Source organism: Octopus bimaculoides, chromosome 19 (assembly GCF_046866305.1).
Source record: "Octopus bimaculoides isolate indiv1 chromosome 19, ASM4686630v1, whole genome shotgun sequence".
In the NCBI taxonomy this organism is placed as follows: Eukaryota; Metazoa; Mollusca; class Cephalopoda; order Octopoda; family Octopodidae; genus Octopus; species Octopus bimaculoides.
Window position 1 is genome coordinate 21,512,780 of NC_142946.1, and position 22,423 is coordinate 21,535,202.

General features: G+C 40.4%; 1 protein-coding gene across 1 annotated transcript in view; it reads right to left on the minus strand.

Annotated features, from left to right (window-relative positions):
* LOC106872942 (dehydrodolichyl diphosphate synthase complex subunit nus1-like) overlaps nt 1–8,996 on the minus strand; it is a 46,328-nt gene extending 37,332 nt beyond the window's left edge. The window contains exon 1 of the mRNA XM_014920120.3: nt 8,317–8,996. Within this exon, the coding sequence (XP_014775606.2) occupies nt 8,317–8,731 (415 nt within the window). The 5' untranslated portion in view covers nt 8,732–8,996. The remainder of the gene's footprint in view (nt 1–8,316) is intronic.
* Nucleotides 8,997–22,423: the final 13,427 nt, after the last annotated feature.

Below are 22,423 nucleotides of genomic sequence, written 5' to 3' on the forward strand. Positions count from 1 at the left end.
CAGCTACGAGTGCACTGCACCTTTGTCACCCCAATTTCTTAGTACCACTCTGTACTCAACTGACACCTCATACTGAAGCATATGTGTATTGAGTTCCAACACCAGGTTATTAGCATCACAATACCTAAGCAAAATATTAAAAGTAAATATTAAATAGTAATTTTTACCAGTGGTCAGCATGCATAATAAAAGTCTGAAAGCATAAATATTTCTATATAGACGCAGGAGTGGCTGTGTGGTAAGTAGCTTGCTTACCAACCACATGGTTCTGGATTCAGTCCCACTGCATGGCACCTTGGGCAAGTGTCTTCTACTATAGCCTTGGGCCGACCAAAGCCTTGTGAGTGGATTTGGTAGACGGAAACTGAAAAAAGCCCATCGTATATATGGATATCATCATCATCATCATCGTTTAACGTCCGCTTTCCATGCTAGCATGGGTTGGACGATTTGACTGAGGACTGGTGAAACCGGATAGCAACACCAGGCTCCAATCTAATTTGGCAGTTTCTACAGCTGGATGCCCTTCCTAACGCCAACCACTCAGAGAGTGTAGTGGGTGCTTTTACGTGTCACCCGCACGAATATATATATATATATATATATATATATATATATATATATATATATGTATGTGTGTGATTGTGTCTATGTTTGTCCCCCCAACATTGCTTGACAACCGATGCTAGTGTGCTTACGTCCCCGTAACTTAGCGGTTCGGCAAAAGAGACCAATAGAATAAATACTAGGCTTACAAAGAATAAATCCTGGGGTCGATTTGAGCTCGACTGAAGGCAGTGCTCCAGCATGGCCGCAGTCAAAAATGACTGAAACAAGTAAAAGAGTATATAATAGTGTATAAAAGTTTATACACAGAGAGGAGACCACCATGTGGACTCCTAACATACTGAAAAGGGCAATCAAAACCCAAACCACAAAAGAAAGATTCTTCTACAAGGCATGTATGTATGTATGTACACACACATGCAAAAATACAAAACAAGCTTTCATGCAGTTTCTGTGTACCAAATTCACTCACAAAACATTGGTTGGCCCGGGCTGTAGCAGAAGACACTTGTCCAAGGTGGTGCTCAGTGGGACTGAACCTGAAACACATTTTTGCAAAGCGAGCTTTTTAACCACACAGCCATACCTGTGCTGAGAGTTAAACTAGGTATATGGAAACTGTAGAGAAGCGTTCAGTCTGTTACACTCATTCTGCCCAAGGATTAAGTTAAGGATGTACATGTGTGTGGAGTACTCAGCCACTTATAACCTAATTCAATGAACAGATAATTCAGATAGAACAACTGAGATCCATTTTCATTGTATTGTAGTAGTTCACCCTGTGAGGTGGTTGGTGTTAGGAAGAGCATCCAACTGTAAAAACCATGCCAAAATAGACACAGAGATCTAGTGCAGTTTTCTGCCTAGCCTGCTCCTGTCAAATTGTCCAACCCATGCCAACATGGAAGGCGGATGTTAAACAATGATGATAATGATGTAGTATGCTCTGTTTCTGGCTCCTGCAACAAATGAAAAATTGGTGGAATAGCAGAAATGGTAAAGTACTTGAGTAAATGCCTAGTATCATCAAGTTATAGCCCACACATTCTAGGTTCAAATCCTGCCAGGACAACTCATGGTCTATACTAAGCAGATTAATTTTAAAAATTGTTTCTGCCTCCAAAATGTACAGCCTTGTGTCAGTGCTTTTCATAGATTTACATGTTTTAGGTGCAATTCTTGCCAGACTCAGTTTTACCTTACTTCCTTTGAACAGGGGTCAGTTCAATGGGATTGGATGTTGGAACCATCCTGCACACTCTGAACAGCTAGGTGGCTTGTGTGCTAATGTCAAACAGTTGTCACATGTAGAATACAGATCCCACATTCAAAAGAATCCATTATGCAAAATACTTCCACCATATATCTTTAGTTAGAACAAGTAGGAAAAGTGACCCCTGTCACGTATTTATCATAAAAACAGATAAAATGGACACTTTGGTTCCACTTACAAGTACCAACAAATATTCTACCAAAAGAGGAAGGTGAATGGTATTTCAACAGTGCCTCACTAAGTGGTGAAGCACAAACACCAAAATTTTTAACATGTATTTTTAATATAAAGGTTCCATTAACCTTTTAGCATTAATCTTACTCTGTCAAATGAAATGCTTATTCATTCATATTTTTTATAATTGGTCATGTATTATCTCATAGCTTCGAGATTTTGAAGATACAATTGTTTATTTTCAGAATGACATTGCAGGGTAGGTACAAGAGACTAGATCTGGTCAGTTTGAACATAAAGCAGATAGAATGTTTTGACCAGATATGGCTGGTTTAAATAGTAAGGGATTAAGTTATTTGCAGTTCACTCATTGAGTGAAGTTTGAGCATACAATTTCTAGCTTTATGTATACAAGTTGTAGGGATATATATATGCACACTAACCAATTGCAGATTGGTTGGGTGCTTCCATGATTAAGTGATTAGTCTTGGCCACACATGTATTTATGATCATTATTTAACAGCCATAACCCATACTGGAATGGGTTGGATAGTATTAATAAAAATCACCATTGTTCTCAGTGTTCATTTTTCCATGTTGGAATGGATTCATTGGAGTTTATTGAAGCAAATTTTCAATGCCCAGATCATAATCCTGTTGCCAACACTTACCAGTTTCTAATCAAGTTAACTTTACTCCATGGCTAGCTATGTTTACACAGAATACTGGAAATGAACAACATTCATTTAATTTACAACTGCCTTGTGATGTCAAGGCACACACACGAACTAAGGCGGCGAGCTGGCAGAAACGTTAGCACAGCGGGCGAAATGCTTAGCGGTATTTCGTCTGCTGCTACGTTTTGAGTTCAAATTCCGCCGAGGTCGACTTTGCCTTTCATCCTTTCGGGGTTGATTAAATAAGTACCAGTTACGCACTGGGGTCGATATAATCGACTTAATCCATTTGTCTGTCCTTGTTTGTCCCCTCTGTGTGTAGCCCCTTGTGGGTAGTAAAGAAATAACACACACACGTGTATGTATGCCTATATATATATATATATATATATATATATATATATATGTCAAAGGTAAGCCTATTGACTTCAAGCTTCACACTGCAAAATAGTATGATTCTAATATATTGAGCCTTCCAGCCTCATCTCAAGGTCCTGTTCTTTCCTCTTCCCTTCATTTATTTTATTTTATATATTTGTATTCACTCTGATGAAGCTCCATGTACTAGATCAAATATGCTATAAAGATGGCCAATATTATTTTCAGGATTTTCTTTATAAACACCAACTGACACTGGCAGCCAAAATGGCCATAAGAAATGTTATGTAATGTTATGTTTTGTTTTGTATTAAAAAATAATTAACCGATGTTGGTCAATTTGCTTGTTTGTTGATCAAAAGTTTTCTCCATTTTCTGTTTATATATAAATATATATATATATATAATAGAAATATTACATTTCTAAATTTCTCAGAGAGATTTATACAGTAGCAGCACGATAAAGTGATGGTATGTTATCAACTTAATGTGACAGTCCCATGAACGGGAAGAATTCTACTGCTATTTAGCCCTAGGAAACACCATTTCCTGTTGGCCATGACATATTTTCTTTGTTTTTATGTTTTCAAAGGGGAAGATAAGCACCTCCACCCAGCAAAGCCAGCATCCAGAGACTAGTTTCAGAGTCATTGCTCATCATCAGTCTGGAGTAGCATGGCTTGCTAGCTGTCGATGCTTATTCACCTTTGAAGACATATATATTTCATGTGAAATACATTCACTGATTTCAAAAATAGAAATATTACATTTCTAAATCTTTCAAAGAGATTTATACATATATATGGATACAGACCTAGTAGAATAGATAAGAAGTTCACTTGACAACCATGAGGACTTTAGTTTGATACCACTGCATGTTGGGCAAGTATTTTTTAACACACCCTCAGATCACCCCAAGCATTATTAATGAAATTAGAAGCTGGAAACTGTAGACGTCCATCACATGTACTGTACCTGGAGTTCAAAGGTCCAGCTTTGTCACACTGATTCTACACAGGAATTATTTGAATGTTAAAGATGTCTATGGAATACCCAGCCACTTAACACATTAATTCAATGAGGTCATTCAGCTACTTGAACAAATGAATGCCTTCATAGCAAAATTGACTACAGAATTCGTAAAAGTATTATTAATAGTAAACTTCTAAATGCAAATATATATTTGTGTGTGTATGTATGTAGTTATGTGTACATGTACAAATACAGGTGAGTGTGTATGCCAACTCAAAATATACCAGATCCTTCAATTTTCTACACAATATCTCCTCCTCTACTACAAATTTGTGGCCTCACCATGGTTATTATTGCATACAACAACAGTTAAGGTGGTTAACACCATTCTAAAAGTATACAGGGGTAAAGAGTAACCTGGTCAAGTGAATGAACTTGCAACTCAGCACTTGAAGAGGCATGTCCATACTGGCAGAGAGTATAAGGTGCTAAATAGATGGATCAGTTAAGTCTGATTCAGCCTGAAACTCTAGGTTAACAGAAACTGAGATGAAGTTACAAACAAGGAATACCAATATGCAAATGAAGTTGCAACATCTACAGAAATTCTTGCATGGTTAACAGATGTGGTCACCTTTTGTCAGGCACATTCTCCCACTGTCTGTCTCTTTGATAGAGCTGCTGTCCTGAGTCAAGATAAGACCTAAACTGGGTAACTAACATCTGGAGTGTCATCAAGTGCTTACAGCCTTTTACCAGTCATGTAATGAGGTCAGTGAGACTTCTGCTAATTTATAGAAGACAAGTGAAGATATTTGAGGGGATGGAAATTCTGGGTATCAGAGGACTATGAATGATTTTCAGAAATTCTTAGCTTGATGGTGCTACTGAGGGATATTACTAGTTCAAGATAAACTTTATAGGCATGGAAGCACAATCAGGTAGACCTATTTAGGTTGCACACATGGTGAAGAAACCATTTTATATACACATAATTAGTGTATGAATATTACTGACTTCTAGCATGTAGGATGGACTGGCTATTAACCAAATCTATTGTGAAGACTACCTAACTGCTTTTCTTTAACCAGGAACGGCAGGTCATTTTCTTGTCTGGTGGCTATGGTACAAGAGGTTTTGTGGTAGACAAGACTGATAGAACTAAAGACCAGGCTCTCACTTTTTCAAGTTCCACTTAATATGAATGTGAGGGGAGAGAGGGAGAGAGAGAGAGAGGTTCTCTTCCAGTAAACTTGTTAAAAGTGGGGTGACATTAGTGATCATCGAATGAATAAATGGCTCTCCTCTCAACATAAACATACAGGGCTGGAAAATGGGAGGTATATGCCCTTGTGATATGATCGTCTTGACTACCAAGGATTCTGGCTCTGTGCAGTGGACCTTTTCTCCAAAAACTATGACCTGTTTATGTTCTGCTTATGCTTTTTACTTCACTCTATTTTTTTCCTCTCCCATTTCTAAGTACAGTGCACATTTAGTAAGCTGTGTCTACATATTCCCTTCATCTGAAGACTTTCGTCGTCATCGTCGTCTAAAGTCCGCTTTCCATGCTAGCATGGGTTGGACGATTTGACTGAGGACTGGTGAACCAGGAGGTGACACCGGGCTCCAATCTGATTTGGCAGAGTTTCTACAGCTGGATGCCCTTCCTAACACCAACCACTCCGAGAGTGTAGTGGGTGCTTTTACGTGCCACCGGCACGAGGGCCAGTCAGGCGGTACTGGCGACGGCCACGCTGTGGTATGGTAAATAAATAAAAGTAGTAGTAGTAGTAGTAGTAGTAGTAGTAGTAGTAGCAGCTGCGGTGTGGCCATCCCATCTTTTGACTATCAGGTACTACACTGCCCAATGTCTTCTTCACTTAGGACAGTAGGATGTGATTTGTGGGTAATTTGACAGCTATTACATTATAGAAAGTCTGGAAACCACATAGAGGTAGACTTCCACAATATCTCATGGCTATCACTGGTATTAAAAAGTAGGCAGATTTGGAAAATCAATCTATATAGCATTCTCCTTTACTTGTTTCAGTCATCTGACTGCAGCCATGCAGGAGCACCGCCTTACACGGTTTTAGTCGAACCAATCGATCCCAGGACTTAGTCTTTGTAAGCCAAGTACTTATTCTAAGACTGAACCGCTAAGTTACGGGGACAGTAACACACCAGCATCGATTGTCAAGCGATGCCGGAGGGGGGACAAACACAGACACACAAACATATATATATATATATATATATATATGTATATATATATATATATATATATATATATATATATATACGACGGGCTTCTTTCAGTTTCCATCTACTAAACCCACTCACAAGGCTTTGGTCGGCCCGCGGCCCAAAGTACCATGCAGTGGGACTGAACCCGAAACTATGTGGTTGGAAAGCAAGCTTCTTACCAAACAGCCTACATGATTATTATCATTATTATTATTAGGAACTGAGCTATATATACACATATATACACATATATATATATATATATATAAGGAAAAGAGGAGGAATATATATTAACGGTGACAGGAAGAACCTACAGATAACAACTAGTTTACATTACAGGCCTTCCAGTTTAGACACGTGTGTAAGTTACTATATACGTGTATATTACATTCATTCAGTATATAAAAATAAAATATATCTATACATACAACATATATATACATATGTATACATATACATATGTATACATATACATATATATATATATATATACATACATATGTATACATATACATATGTATACATATACACATATATATATATATATATATATATATATATATATATATATATATATATATACAGGACTCCGTATTCAATCTTTTTTTAATGAAATATAACATGCATGAGAAAAATATGTTCTGTTAGCTATATATGTAGGAACACACACGCACTATATATATATATATATATATATATATATATATATATAATGTATGTGCATGTGTATATAGAGAGAGAGATTTATAAAATATAGAAAGTGAGATAGAGGTGTGTGTATAAGGACAATATGCGAATCCCCGAATATGACAGCGTGTATCATAAACACATGTACGTACTTATTTATAGGACAGATATCAATTTTAAGGTCCTTATAGGGAACTATAAATAAATATTGATTGGAAGGTTGAAGTACAATTATGCAGCACCATAACAGATTACACAAGGGAGGCTTCGACGTGGTTGCTCGATATGCTGGAGATAGCAACCGAATTTCCTTCTAATCTCACCTCACCATCGTAAAAAAGGAATGGCACGTTGAATAAAGTTGTCCTGGATATACTAGCTGAATAAGACAGGGTAGCCATGGCTAGAAGATCTTTTATCATAGGTCTGCTCAATTATATCTAACCCAGAGCAAAACAACATCTCTCGCTCACACATACAGACAAGCCAACGAAGGTAATCACTCAACTTGCTAGAAACAACAATCAAAATCGCTCTTAAATCACATCCTGCCATCTTTCAGAATAAGAATAATTTATTAAATAATCTTAGTTGCGATATGCCCAAAAATAAGATGAGTCAGTCATGCCTGGAATGACTTTTGATCGTAGGTTTACTCAATCAAATCTGACCCGGGACTAAACAACAATGTCACAAAGCTATAAGACAGACGATGTAGGTTTGGTAGCACATGATTAGGACTTAATTCATGGAACACAGCAAAACGAAAACGAAAACGTCAATCCGAGAAAGGTTTGAAACTAAAACCCTAGAAGAACTTATCAGGTGTTCCATAGTTTCTGGCTTCTAATCACAATAGCAATGTTTTCTAGCATAGTGGCAAACTCTCAGTTAACTATGGTATTGTGTCTGCAGGGTCAGGCACAATAAGTTTCAACTAAAATTGGCGCAGATATATTAATAACAGACAGTTGGACATATAGAAATACGGATTATATATTATATAGACAGATAAATACACCGATGAATTGTTAATCAAATTACACAGGAGTATAGAGACATGCATAGATATAGGGGGTGGGTATATAAACACACAGATAGGTAGGTAAATGTACAGACTAGTATGTAGATACAGAGATGGGGGTGGTTGTTATTATATACATATAGGTAGTTGTATAGATAGGTAGATATATGTAAACAGATAATTAGGTGATAGATAGATAGATAGATAGATAGATAGACAGGCAGATGGGTGGGTGGATAGATGATAAACATAGAAAAATAAGTAGGTATATAACCAATTGAACATCGATAGAGAGAAATATAGTTAGAACCCACCTTTGATATCATAAATGCTGATGTAAGGAATTCCCATAACCAATGACCATAGAACAATGTTACATATGTCTAAAGAAGACACGTCTCTCTCGTTAAGGGCCAAGCCGAGACTGGTTGGCAATTTCTTCAGTTCTTTACTATCACATCGGATGCGATTCAATTGCAAAGGTGTCGCCGTCGTGGAGGTTGTGGTAGTCAACGTTCTTGATGTTATTGTTGACGACTTTCCTCTGTCCCTAAAACAACTAAAGATGTGCTTGACAAAATAGAGAAAGCCGTGGAAATTACTAAATCCACTGTTACCAGCAAATACAAGAAAGCGCAGCTGTAGTATTTTCAACCACCAGTCGTAGATACAGGAGACGAACGACAGCAAGTAGTGGAACAATCGGAGTAAGAATCTATCAAGGAACATGACGATTTATTTATATATGTCTGAAAGAAGGCAGAAGATATATATGGTGATGATAGTGATGAATATATGAAAGAAACTAGCAAAAACAGTGCCTTTTTCCGACGTTAGAGACCGGTAACTACACATAGACTGACTCGAAGCTAAGCCATTGTAGTCCCGCACTTGACGAAAGAACCGCACTTGACGAAAGAAAGAATACTATTCGTATTCGGAAATTAGCAATACGTTAGAATTAGAATAAGGTTACTGTCGTTCTTCTATTCCTAAAAACACGTTATCGTTGATTTTTATTTATTTATTCATTTTTGTGCGTAAGTTTAAATTACTTATTCTCGCATTCTTTTGTATCTGTCGAACTGTTGAATATTGTGTGCGTGTAAACACACACACACACACACACACATATATATATATATATATATATAAATATATATATATATATATATATATTATACATTTACATATATATCTATATATTATACATATACGTGTATACACATAATATATATATATATATATATATATATATATATATTATATATATATATATATATATATATATATATATATATATATATATATATATATATATATATATATATATATATATATATATATATATATATATATATATATATATATATATATATATATATATATATATATATATATATATATATATATATATATATATATATATATATATATATATATATATATATATATATATATATATATATATATATATATATATATATATATATATATATATATATATATATATATTGTGTATAATTTATAGATAAATGAGGCGGCGAGCTGGCAGTAACATTAGCACGCCGGGCAAAATGCTTAGCAGTATTTCATCTTTATGTTCTGAGTTCAAATTCTGTCGAGGTCGACTTTGCCTTTTATCCTTTCGGGGTCGATAAATTAAGTACCAGTTGTGTACTGGGGTTGATCTAATCGACTGGCCAAAAATGTGGGGCCTTGCGGCTAGAGTAGAAAAGAATATACAGGTAGATAAAGACATATATATACATATGGGTGTGACTTTGTGGTAAGAAGCTTGCGTCCCAACAACATGGTTCGGGGTTCAGTCCCACTGCGTGGTAACTTGGTCAAGTGTCTTCTACTATAGCCTCGGGCCGATTAAAGCCTTTTGAGTGGATTTGGTAAATGGAAACTGAAAGAAGCCCGTCGTATAATTACATATATATGTGTGTGTGTGTGTTTGCGTATATATTTGTGTGTTTATGTCTGTGTTTGTCCCCTCACTATCACTTGACAACCGATGTTGGTGCGCTTACGTCCCCGTAACTTAGCAGTTCGGCAAAAGAGATTGATAGAATAAGTACTAGGCTTACACAAAATAAGTCCAGGGGTCGATTTCTTCGACTAAAAGCGGTGCTCCAGCATGGCCACAGTCAAATGACTAAAGCAAATAAAAGAATATATATACATATTTAGGCATATATGGTACTACTAAAGCAGCGCGGACCCGAACGCGCAGTCGCGCGTCCGCGCTAGCTAGTCGTGAGTGGTCGATCCTAACCCTAACCCTATTCCTAACCCTAACCCTAACCCTAAACACGTATTCATTTGCACACGCGGGTTAGGGATAGGGTTAGGGTTAGGGTTAGGGACAGGGTTAGGGTTAGGGTTAGGGATAGGGTTAGGGTTAGGATCGACCACTCAAGACTAGCTAGCGCGGACGCGCGACTGCGCGTTCTGGTCCGCGCTGCTTTAGTAGTACAGGCATATACATACATACAAGCATACACACACATGTATTTATTATACATATACGTATTTATTTTATTTATTTTATTCTTTTACTTGTCTCAATCATTTGACTGCAGCCATGCTGGAGCACCGCCTTAAAGGATTTTAGTCGAAGAAATAAACCCTAGGACTTATTCTTTGTAAGCCTAGTACTTATTCTATCGATCGTTTTGCCGAACCGATAAGTTACATAAACACGCCAGCATCGGTTGTCAATGCCAAGCGATGGGGGTGGGGGTACAAACACACACACACACACACATTTACATATATATATATATATATATATATATATATATATATATATAATAGCGAAGGGTTATCAACCTTGGACAAAATAAGCTCTCTGTTGGCACACCAGGCTAACAATGTTGTTTAGATTAGTGAAGAACTCCAAGTATTCTTATAGCAAGGCCCAAAGGTTATGGTTCATCACAATTCTATATTGTAAATCCGAGGACAGGCTCTAGACAAACTGGTTTTTACACAGAGTGATCTATAAGACAAGTAATAAATAATGGACATTATTTAATAGAGCAATTTTGGCTGACAGCTGCTTCCAGTAGCCGTTACTGATAGGCTTACTCAATCGGTCTATTGATAAGTCGAGAAGGATTGAACGACCTAAAAAAAATAATGCTACTTTCGTCTGAGCCATTTCTGGTTATTGGTTATAACCAGAAATGGCTCTGTTGAAAATAGCATTAACTTTTTTAGGTCGTAAGTGCTGTTGAGACATGTGAGACAGCGGTGATCCTTTTTGCAAGCTTTTCTGTCTAACCTCAGAGCCAAGACAAAACTATGTACTGCATTGATCGGGTAGCTTCAGTCACATATGGACCGCCTCTTTCAGGCTTGCAAAGATTTCGGGTTGATTATCAGTCTGAAGAAAACGAGCATTCTTGACACTCCATCGGTTACGACGATGACGTGGGTTCCAGCTGATCCAATCGACGGACAGCCTGCTCGTAAAATTAACATGCAAGTGATTGAATACTCTAGAGACATGCATACCTTTAACTTAGTTCTCAATGATATTCAGCGTGACACAGAATATGACAAGGCTGACCCTTTGAATTACTGGTATCACTATTTTTGCCAGTAGAGTAGATTGGAACAACATGAAATAAAGCGTCTTGCTTAAGGAGACAACGTGTCGCCGGCAATCGAACTCACGACCCGAATACTTCAACCGCTAAGCCACGCGCCTTTATGTACCTTGGGTAGAGATATAGAAACACTATCGGTCATAGTAATTCGTCACTACTATCACTGAAAACCTTGGTGAGTGACAAGAGGTTCGAGATGGCAGCTCGTCTTCTAATCGTGAGTGTGAACAAATCCCAAGCTAATTATTAAAGCAAAGATGGCAATCAACAATGCGTGTGTCATAGGCAGCGGGGTATAGACTACATATGCTAGATAGGAGAGAAGACTGAACACCTTCCACTTAAGCAATATACACTGCATATTAAAGAGTGTCAATGCAGTTGTCCTGTCCCGTGCTAGACTTCCCAGTATGTACACTCAGCTCGGGAACGAAGATTGCATTGGCAGGCCTACGTCCATTACAAGAAGAATAGTTACATTCCAAAGGATAAATCCACAATGGAGAAATAGCATCTGGGAATAGACCTATTAAACGTACTTGGCTGCACAACATGAACGTGTGCATGAAGGATATGTAAACGCTTGATATGAGTACGGAATCCTAGGAGAGCTGTGGTGTTATGGGCTGTGATGAGCTGTGTGTTGTTGGTGGAGAGAGGTGAGGCAAACAGAAGTGAAGCCAGACCGGAAGGGTCAGACCGGAAGGGCCAGACCGGAAGGGTCAGACCGGAAGTCGGACACATGCGGTCGAGGGCCAGCACGTGGGTGAGTGAGAAAACAGACAGGTTACGAGAAAGACGTGTTTTGATCAAGAGCGATCGTGTACTCCGCTGCGGTCGACAAGGTAAGGTCCAACGTTTCATTCTGTCCTTTTGCTTCTTGTTGTCTTTTTCCTCCATCACACCACAAGCTATTTCGGCCCATAAGAAAAAAAAAAAAAATTATGAGTGTAGTCCGGATTTCTAGTGATATCATTAAACGTTTTGCGGCGACACGGTCGTGGTCGCATGGCTAAAAAAGATGAAGCTGGTCGCGAAGCTCCAAGGGATAGGCGACTTGGCAAGCTTTCTACCACTGTACTTGGATGGTCCAGCGTTGGCGCCATTTTTAGAGATGGAAGAGAGGGACCAAGTTAGCGCGGAGAAAATAGAAATCCGCTTGATGGAGGCCTTCGCAGAAGGAATGTTTGAGGTGTACGCTCGCCTGGGGAGAGCGAAGTGGACCGGCGAACAGGTCGACGTGTTTGCCAACGAACTTAGGAGGTTGGCTAGACTGGCAGGGTACGAGGGAGAATCGCTGGATCGAACAGTAAAGTTGGCATTTGTAACTGGGTTTCCTGACCACATGTCGGTCGAATTACAGAAACTGTCGGACGTGAACGCCATGCCCATGGCGGATATAATAACGAGGACTCGTATGTTAGTTTCGTGTTGTAGATCGACACCGTTGGCAGCAACGGCCACAGCAAAATGTGGCCGACCAAGGAGTAGCGGAGAGGGGTCGAACAAGGAACGTGTGCGACCGTTCAAAGGACAGTGTTTCCGGTGTCAGGGCCCGCACATGGTGCGAGACTGCAAGTTACCCAAGCCTGGGGTCATTTGCTACCGTTGTCGAGAAACGGGACATATAGCCAGCGAATGTCTGCAGGGAAACGGTCTAAGGGAGACTACTGCGCCAGTGGTCGTCCCTTCGGATCAATAAAGGCGCATTTTTTTCTACCCGTTGTTGATGTGCTAGTGGATGGGAAGATGTCACGTGCCCTCGTGGACACAGGCTGTACAACGACCCTGATGACTCCGGGGGTGGTAGAGACGTGGAGTGGAGAAAGCAGTGTGAGGGCAGTCGACGGAAGAGAGGTACGCTGTGAAGGCATTACTGAGGTGCAGGGAGCAAAGCTGACGCTGCAAGCAATTGTAGTTGGCCACTTGGTGGATGAGATTGACGTGGTGATGGAGATGGATGCAATCACCCGTTTAGGAGGTGTCACTGTCAACGAGGCCGGTGTGACTTTCGGGGTCGCGGGGAAACCGTGTATGGCGACGCCGTGCATTGGTGAGAACCGCGAAGAAAACTATGCCGCGCACACTATTGAAGACCAGGATTTTCGTGCCGCCTTCGATGGCCAGAGGTGGACAGTGGAGTGGTACTGGAGGTGAGAGCTCCCGACGTTAAAAAATAAAGTGGGCTGCTACCAGCATACTTTGAAAGGAAATGCCAGAAGCGAGTTCGAGGGGGAGGGGGAGCGGTGGATTAAGGAGGGCATATTGATCCCTTGGGAAGAAGAAGGAGAGAGCGGAGTCCTGCCGCTGATGGTGGTGGTACAGCCCACGAAGCATAACGTCAGACCAGTGCTTGACTTCCGAGAGCTGAATGACCACATATCATGTCATACGGGCGGCGTGGCCACAGATGTCTGCGGGGACACCTTGCGAGAATGGAGGAAGATGACAGGGGCCTCCACGATCGTCGATTTGAAGTCGGCATACCTGCAGGTGCATGTGGTTGAGAGACTGTGGAAGCATCAGCTTGTCAGGTATAAGGGCCGGACATACTGCTTGACCAGGCTGGGGTTTGGGCTAAATTCAGCGCCAAAAATTATGGCAACAATTCTCAAGGCCATCCTGGGAAAGGTGGACAGAGTAAAAAGGGCCACCAATTCGTACATTGATGACATCCTTGTGGATGAAACCATAATGCCAGCAACGGAGGTCATAGGCCACCTGAAGAAGTTCGGACTGGTCGCCAAGCCACCAGAGGCCATGGAGGGAGGCGCTGCACTGGGCCTCAAGCTACGGAGAGACAAGGCCGGTGCGTTGGTGTTTCGGCGTGGGAACGAGATCCCTGAACTGGGCACCAGCGTGAGTAGACGGGAACTGTTCTCGGTGTGCGGGAAGCTGGTGGGACACTACCCGGTTGCAGGATGGCACCGGACAGCATGTAGCTTCATCAAGAGACGAGCCGAAGGAGCAAAGTGGAATGACAGAGTTGGGGAGAAAATGACCGACATGATGCAGGAAGTCTTGATCAGAGTGAGAGCAGAGGATCCAGTGAGGGGCAGTTGGTATGTTCCCAAATCAAAGAGTGGGATCGTTTGGTGTGACGCCAGTAGCATCGCAATAGGGGTTGTCTTGGAAATGGGAGGCACCGTGGTGGAAGATGCAGCCTGGCTCAGGAAGATGGATGACTGCAACCATATCAACGTGGCGGAGTTGGATGCCGTGCTGAAGTGGGTGAACCTGGCCTTGAAGTGGGGGCTGTGCACCATCGAAATTAGAACCGATTCGGCCACTGTGCTTGGTTGGGTGACGGCAGTCATCACCAATGAGCGGAGGGTGCGAACCAAAGGGGCTGCGGAGATGCTGATAAAGCGCCGATTGGGAATATTGCGGGAGCTAACCGCTGAGTTCGATCTGGAGCTGAGCGTAATTTTTGTGCCTTCCGAAAAGAACAGGGCAGACGTCCTAACCAGGGTAAAGCGAGCTTGGTTGCAGGTGCCAGTGGACGTAACACACTACCGGCAGAGGAAATCGCAGGAGTATTAAATGGGATATTCCTGGAACGAGGCCCCGTGGATGAGCTGCTGCTGGATAATGGCACTGCATTTCGCTCGGAGGTGCTGAAAGAAATGCTTGACGGGTGGCAGGTCAGCCGCTTCTTCAGGGCGGCATACCGGCCAAGTGGGAATGGAGTGGTGGAAAGGCATCATCGTACCATCAAGACCATGGCAGAGAGGGGCCACATTTCGCCAATCGAGGCCGTTTTTTGGTATAATATGTTGGTATAATATGTCGCCCAGGTCAGGACAGGCTGAGGAGTCGGTGCCACACAGGGCAATATTCAGGTACGAGTGGAGGCACCCGTGTATTGCATCAATGCGACTCCGGGGAGAAGAAGAGCACACCTTCGTGCAGATCGGGGAAGAAGTATGGGTAAAACCCCCAAATGCACGGTGCACATCACAATGGGGGAAAGGAACTATAACCTCCATCAATTCAAAGAACAACGTCTCGGTCGATGGTATGCCACGCCATGTTTTGGATGTGCGGAAGCTTGTCAGTGCTTCAGAGGATGGAACCAGCTGCAGTGGGCAGGATGATGAAGACAGCAGCAGTAGGCAAGATGATGAAGGCAGCGCGCCAGGAACTCAGGCCAGTCCCGGGGTCGCACAGCGACCACAGAGGGAGCGGCACCCTCCTCCCTGGTTGGCTGATTATGAAACCAATTAAGGTAGTTCGGGAGCGAGGAGTGAGTGGGAGAGCCGGTTGAATGATCTATAGATCAGGGGGGCGTGTGGTGTTATGGGCTGTGATCAAGAGCGATCGTGTACTCCGCTGCGGTCGACAAGGTAAGGTCCAACGTTTCATTCTGTCCTTTTGCTTCTTGTTGTCTTTGTCCTCCATCACACCACAAGAGCCTTGCAAATAACCGAGCGAGGTGGACGAGTATACTGAACTCATCCAGCTTGTCACTGTGTCATGCAGATTTTACTTAAGAATTAAGTCAGGAATTAATGGGAATTAATCAGCGATTTCACAGCTAAATCACTGAATATATCAGAAAGAAAGCTTTGAAGATATTTGTTCCGGTTGTCTACACACTAACTTCAAATCTCGAAAAGTCAACTTTACCTTTCATCGTTTTGGGGTTGTTAAATAAGTTTGGAGCATTGGCTGGTAGACTGGCAGAATTTTGAAGCGTCCTTCTGACGGTAACGCCTTCAGCGATACTTATACTAATTTGTACCTACCCTTACTTTTCTCTTACATTGGTTGTTGGTTGCGTAGACGTACATGCATTGTCTATCGCTGGCCTTTCATAAAAAGAAAAGCTAGAGATATACATTTGTATATATCGTGAAATATATTTGCCACCTAATTGTGGCTGACCCTTATAAGACGATGCTACTGTAGTTTATAGCCCCAGGAAGACATCTCCTTCAGCTGGCTAATGACACACTGTCTGTGCCCTATCAGTATTTGCAAAGGGAAATCATCGTTCCCATCCTTAGCCTGACGTGACACACACGGACCCGGGTTTCTAGGTAGTAACCCGTCATCAGCGCGTGATAATCACCGGCCAGGGATGAGAAGTGATATCTCCAATGCAAAGATACATATATTTTTTTTTCCAGTGACAAAAAGTCACTGATCTCGAAAAAGGAGATTATCATTTGAATATATATATATCTATATATATCTATATATATGAGCCGTTTTAACGATGCGTCCTACCCAGCTCTTCGAAACGCCGGTGTTAAAACGGGGGTAGCTGATGAAGGAGAATGTTCTCTATGTGGCTTGTGTGTTTTCTCGTCTACGTTTTGTTTGCAATGTCCTGTACCCAGATATGCACCTATACATACAGGTGGATGTCGGTATGCACATACCTGTACGTATATATGCATATACTCATTTACTATTTGTTTATATATATATATATATATATATATATATATATATATATATATATATATGCAAATATATACTACTAGTGCTATCATTGATACAACAACCACCACTATCACTGCTAGTACTACTGTCACGTCTGCCGCCGTTTTCTATTGGACAGCTTCACTCCATAGGGGGGCATTTATCATTTAATTAAGAGTATAGAGAAAGAAGGAAGGTAAATGAAATACAACCAAACACCACGTTAGCTGACCTATATAGGAAAACAAACAATTTATAACCAGAGAGCCTATTTATATACCATCCAACATCCTCGCCACAAACCAAATAAAATGAAACCGGCGTCAGTGATCAGATCGCAGTTGGTGTGACAAAACTTTTGACACCAAATAATGAACCCGAAACCATGTGGTTGGGAAGCAAATTTCTCACCACACGTATATATATATATATATATATATATATATATATATATATATATATATATATATATATATATATATATATATATGTATGTATGTGTGTGTGTGTGAGAGAGAGAGAGAGTAGTTAAATGTTTAAGTGGTCAACACACAATATGTGCTTTTAAGTGCCTTCCACGCAATAACTGTATGATATATATATATATATATATATATATATATATATATATATATATATATATATATACCGGATCTTTTCTGGGTACTTTTTGGTTATCTCACCCCCATTAAAAAAGTGCCATTAAAAAATTGGGTTATCTCCCCCACTAAAAAAAATCAAGTTAACGTGGCGACAAAAGACTGGATTAAAAGAGTTAGATCTTTTTGATTCAATACTTCAACACATTGTTGACGTTTCGCCTCCTCAACAGACATGGTATGATTTGTTATAAAAATGTTATCAGATTCAAAACGACGTTTCATCCCTTCACTTTTTATGTTGGTTAATTTTTTCATTTTTTGTTTTTGTTATTGTTTTATTGAGGGTTAAACAACTTTTTTTAGTTGAAGGAGACAACCAAAAGTACCGATAGTGTTCGTTAAACGGGGTGAGATAACCCTAATTTTTTAATGGGGGTGAGATAAGCAAAATGTACCCTTTTCTGTTTGATGCCAGTTTTCAAGATTCGACTTGGAAAACCACATTAATCCACTGAATTCAAAAATTTTCAATAAACTTTGAAATTTCCACAGCCACAGCCAAAACAGAGAAGAATCCTATGTGTCTTTTATCTGTTTCAGTCATTCTACTACGGCCATGCTGGTACACCAATTTGCACTACTTTTAGTCGAAAGCCTGGTATATATTCTATCGTTCTCGTTTTGCCGAACCGCTAATTTACGGGGACGTAAACAAACCAACATGGTCTGGTTTTCACGTTTTTTATTATTACTCTCTTTACTTGTTTCAGTCATTTGACTGCGGCCATGCTGGAGCACCGCCTTTAGTCGAGCAAATCGACCCCAGGACTTAGTCTTTGTAAGCCTAGTACTTATTCTATCGGTCCCGTTTGCCGAACCGCTAAGTTACGGGGACGTAAACACACCAACATCAGTTGTCAAGCGATGTTGGTGGGGGGACAAACATATACACGCACATACATATATACATATATTTGCAATGGGCTTCTTCCAGTTTCCATCTACCAAATCCACTCACAAGGCTTTGGTCGGCCCGAGGCTATAATAGAAGACACTTGCCCAAGGTGCCACACAGTGGGACTGAACTCGGAACCATGTGGTTGGTAAGCAAGCTACTTACCACACAATGTTGAAGTGTGTTGAATATTAAAAAAATATTTTGTAATGCTCATAAAGTTCAATTAGCGCTTACGTTTAACACACATCAACATTGTAAAAGAAATTTTTTAATACAATAATGAAAAACGTGAAAACCAGACCATGTTTTAACTTTATTCAACCGATACATAAACAGCCACAACCGCGCGCGCGCGCACAGACACACACACACACACACACACGTGCTATCATTACACACACATACAGACCTGCGCGCCTGCACATACACACACATCCCTCCTTCTCTTGCACTCTCCTGTCTTTGAAAGAACTTTTTTTGTTATCTATTCCGGATCGTTCTGGACACCACATCATACCTCATAGGAAGATAATATCTGGAAGACATTCTCTCACAGATGGTAATAATGTGGTTGATGTCTTCTGGCTTGGTCATGCACAGCCTACATTTGTTGTCTGTCAACGTTTTCTGCCCCTTATGCTGTAGGAACTTGATAGAGATCTCTTGTTCGTGAATTGCATAGAAGCAGCTTTCAGTGTAGGATGTCGCAAACTTGTCGATACTCCATGCCAAGCTCTTGACATGATTAATCGCTTTTATGGTTCGTGCTTTTCATGCCAAGTACCCATATACTATCTTCTTAGTGAACTGGTCCATTCTTTTATTTTGTTCTTATTGGTGTCTAGCGGACAGCTGATTTCCACGACAGAACATTTTCTGACAGTTGCCAATAATTTGCTCTGATGTCTTTAGTCTTGGTCTGCGCAGCCTACATTTGTTGTCTGTCAACGTTTTCTCCTTGGGGACAGATCTGTATTAGCTCTTTTCCATAGTTATCCTCAAGCTCATTAACTATCCTAATTATGTTATTGATTTCATGGTCGCAAACTTGAGCAAGATAGTTACTGGTCTCTTTCCTCTGCGGCAGATATTGTTTCAGTGTCGCTATACTTGCTTCATATGACATCAATACAGGTTTGAGACCACGACCACCATCTTTGCGTAGGAAGTATAGCCTGTTTAAATCTCCATTGATGTTGAAGCTTCCTGTAATACTGAGTAATTTGCGAGTTCAAACATGTTTCATTGAGTTCTTTCAGTGACAAGTTCAGAAGGCCAAACGTAGGCGTGAGAACAGGCAAATCTGAAAGTTCTGAGGACCACATTCTCTTTACTTTCCTGAGGTATTCATTCCTGGTCCTATTCTTATTTATGGGTCTGTCATATCTGACATTCCCATCTTGTCCAAGATACCTATAATTGTTCACCTGATTGTAAACGTTGTATTGTCAAGCCGTTCATTTTTAAATTTTCGGAGTAGGACACAACTTTTCCACGTTTCATTATCAAAAATGCCCATTTGCACTCACCAAATTTCGTTCCCACCTCTGTAGAAAATTGGGTAATGAGACCCAATTGTTTTTTGATATTTGACCTGTACAGTTTCAGACAAATAAAAGATGTGAGATACTTCTGGATCCATTTCTATGACCATTATGGTTTGGAGCAGGTTTGATGATAGATTTAATAAGAAGACGATGTGCAACACCGACAGGTTATCACCGTCAAAGATGCCTTTTTGGTAATGAATGCTATCCGACTCGATTTGCTCCTTATCACTTCTAAGGAGCAAAGTGGTGTACCAAGTCTTGATCAGGCGTTCAACAGCACTCACCAGTGGTTGTAGGACTTTGGCTAACTGTAAAGTCCTGATATTCCAAACGTGTGGGATACTATCAAAAGCCATCTGGTAGTCCAACCACACTACGGTTACGTTCCAGCGATTTTTACTGTTTTTTTCCTGGATCATTTTGTTAACTGGTAGCTGCAGTATATAGCATCATACCTCCTTCCTTTCTCCAACTTGCTCAGGTGTTATAATGTTGTAAGTGTCACAATGGTCCCGTAAGAACAGATGGAGGCACCCAGTGTATAATCTGTAAATGATGTTGTAGGAGACTATAAAACGTTCATTTTTAGCAAGGGTGGTTTGGCTATTCTTGGGGATTAGGAGAATAGTTGCAGTTGATTTCTATTGGGGAAGTTTTTGTGTACCCTTTACAACCGCATGAGGTCTCGTTGATAAAAGGTGAAATTCTTCATCCATCAGCCTGTTATGAGGTCTGGGCCTGGGGATTTCCTGTTTGACATATTCTGTAACACCTTTCCAGTATTTCACCGTCTATTTCATATTGCGTTTGCTGAACATTCTGGCAGAAGTCCTGCTCCAGTTCTTGTAGCCATGCAATTTGTATGTATGTATGTATGACTGAATGAATGAATGACAGGCTCCCATGCATTTTGCAACTACTAAATTCATTTACAAGGCATTGGCCACCTCTGGTCTATTAGCTGAAAATACTTGTTTAAGGTGCTGCAGTTGGACTGAACTCAAAACCACGTGATTGCAAAGCGAACGTCTTAACTACACAGTCGTAACAAGCATCTGTGTGTCTGTCTATTTATCTGTCTATATGTATTTGTATGTGTGTAAACATACGCGTGCGTGTGCGTGTGAATAGTAATGTGTAGAAGTATGTCTTTTTAAGTCCAAAAAGATAAATCGTAACTGTTCTTTAAGCTCCACAGAGAAATAAATGTTCGGAATCTATATGATCGACTAAAACACTCGAAGGTACGGCCCCAATAATTAGATTGAAAACCTCGCGCCATGCTTGGCTCTAAAAGCCAATCTGTTTTAGGTGAGCTGCTAAATGCAGGAGTGAGTAAGAGAAAATTGTGGTGAAAGATTCAGTAGAAGTTCGCCATTACCTTCTGCCGGAGCCGCGTAGAGCTTAGATGTTTCGCTCATAAACACACACACATCCGAACCCGCGTTACTTCGACCGCGAGTCCGCTGCTCTAACCACTAGGCCATGTGCCTCCACTAAACACAGCCAATTCGACTGGATTAAATATAGCGAATTTACCTGACTCATATTAAGATAAATACAGTTGCTTCCCTTGCATCCAGTAACTGGTTGGCTCAAAAGCTTTTAAAAACCCAATAGGACACCAGATACCAGATACCTTTTATAGGCGATTTAAAAATAAAAAATGTACTTTGCAGGTTCATTACGCTAATATATAGTGATTGGTTAACATACCTATCATGTGAGTGTTTGGACATTTGCTGAGTCCTATGTTGCCATTGGCTGAGCATTGCACAGGAATGGAATCGAAGGTTCAATCATGTTTCACGTAATATATTTCAAACAACTAATTTATATGTCTTCTAGGTCAGAGGGGTGATAGTTTTTCATCAAGGTGAGTTATGCGGATCCTACCGTTTTTTTTGTTTGTTTGTTTGTTTTATCAGAGGAGAATTAATATAAAGGAGCCTATTTCCGCCGAGGTTGATTTTGCCTTTCATCCTTTCGGGGTCGATAAATTAAGTACTAGTAGCGTACTGGAGTCGATGTAATCGACTGGTTCCCACTTCAAAAATTTCGGGCCTTGTGACTAGAGTAGAAAAAATATATATAAAGGAGCCTATGTAACTAACGACGGCCCAAGCTGAATTACCAAAACGATAGATGAACAACAACCACCAGAATATGTAATGATTCTTCCTTCAATCCACGGTACCACTTTACGAAGGGTTAAAGTCCCACTGTTACTTTAAAGTTAGTTTCTTTCATTATTTGTA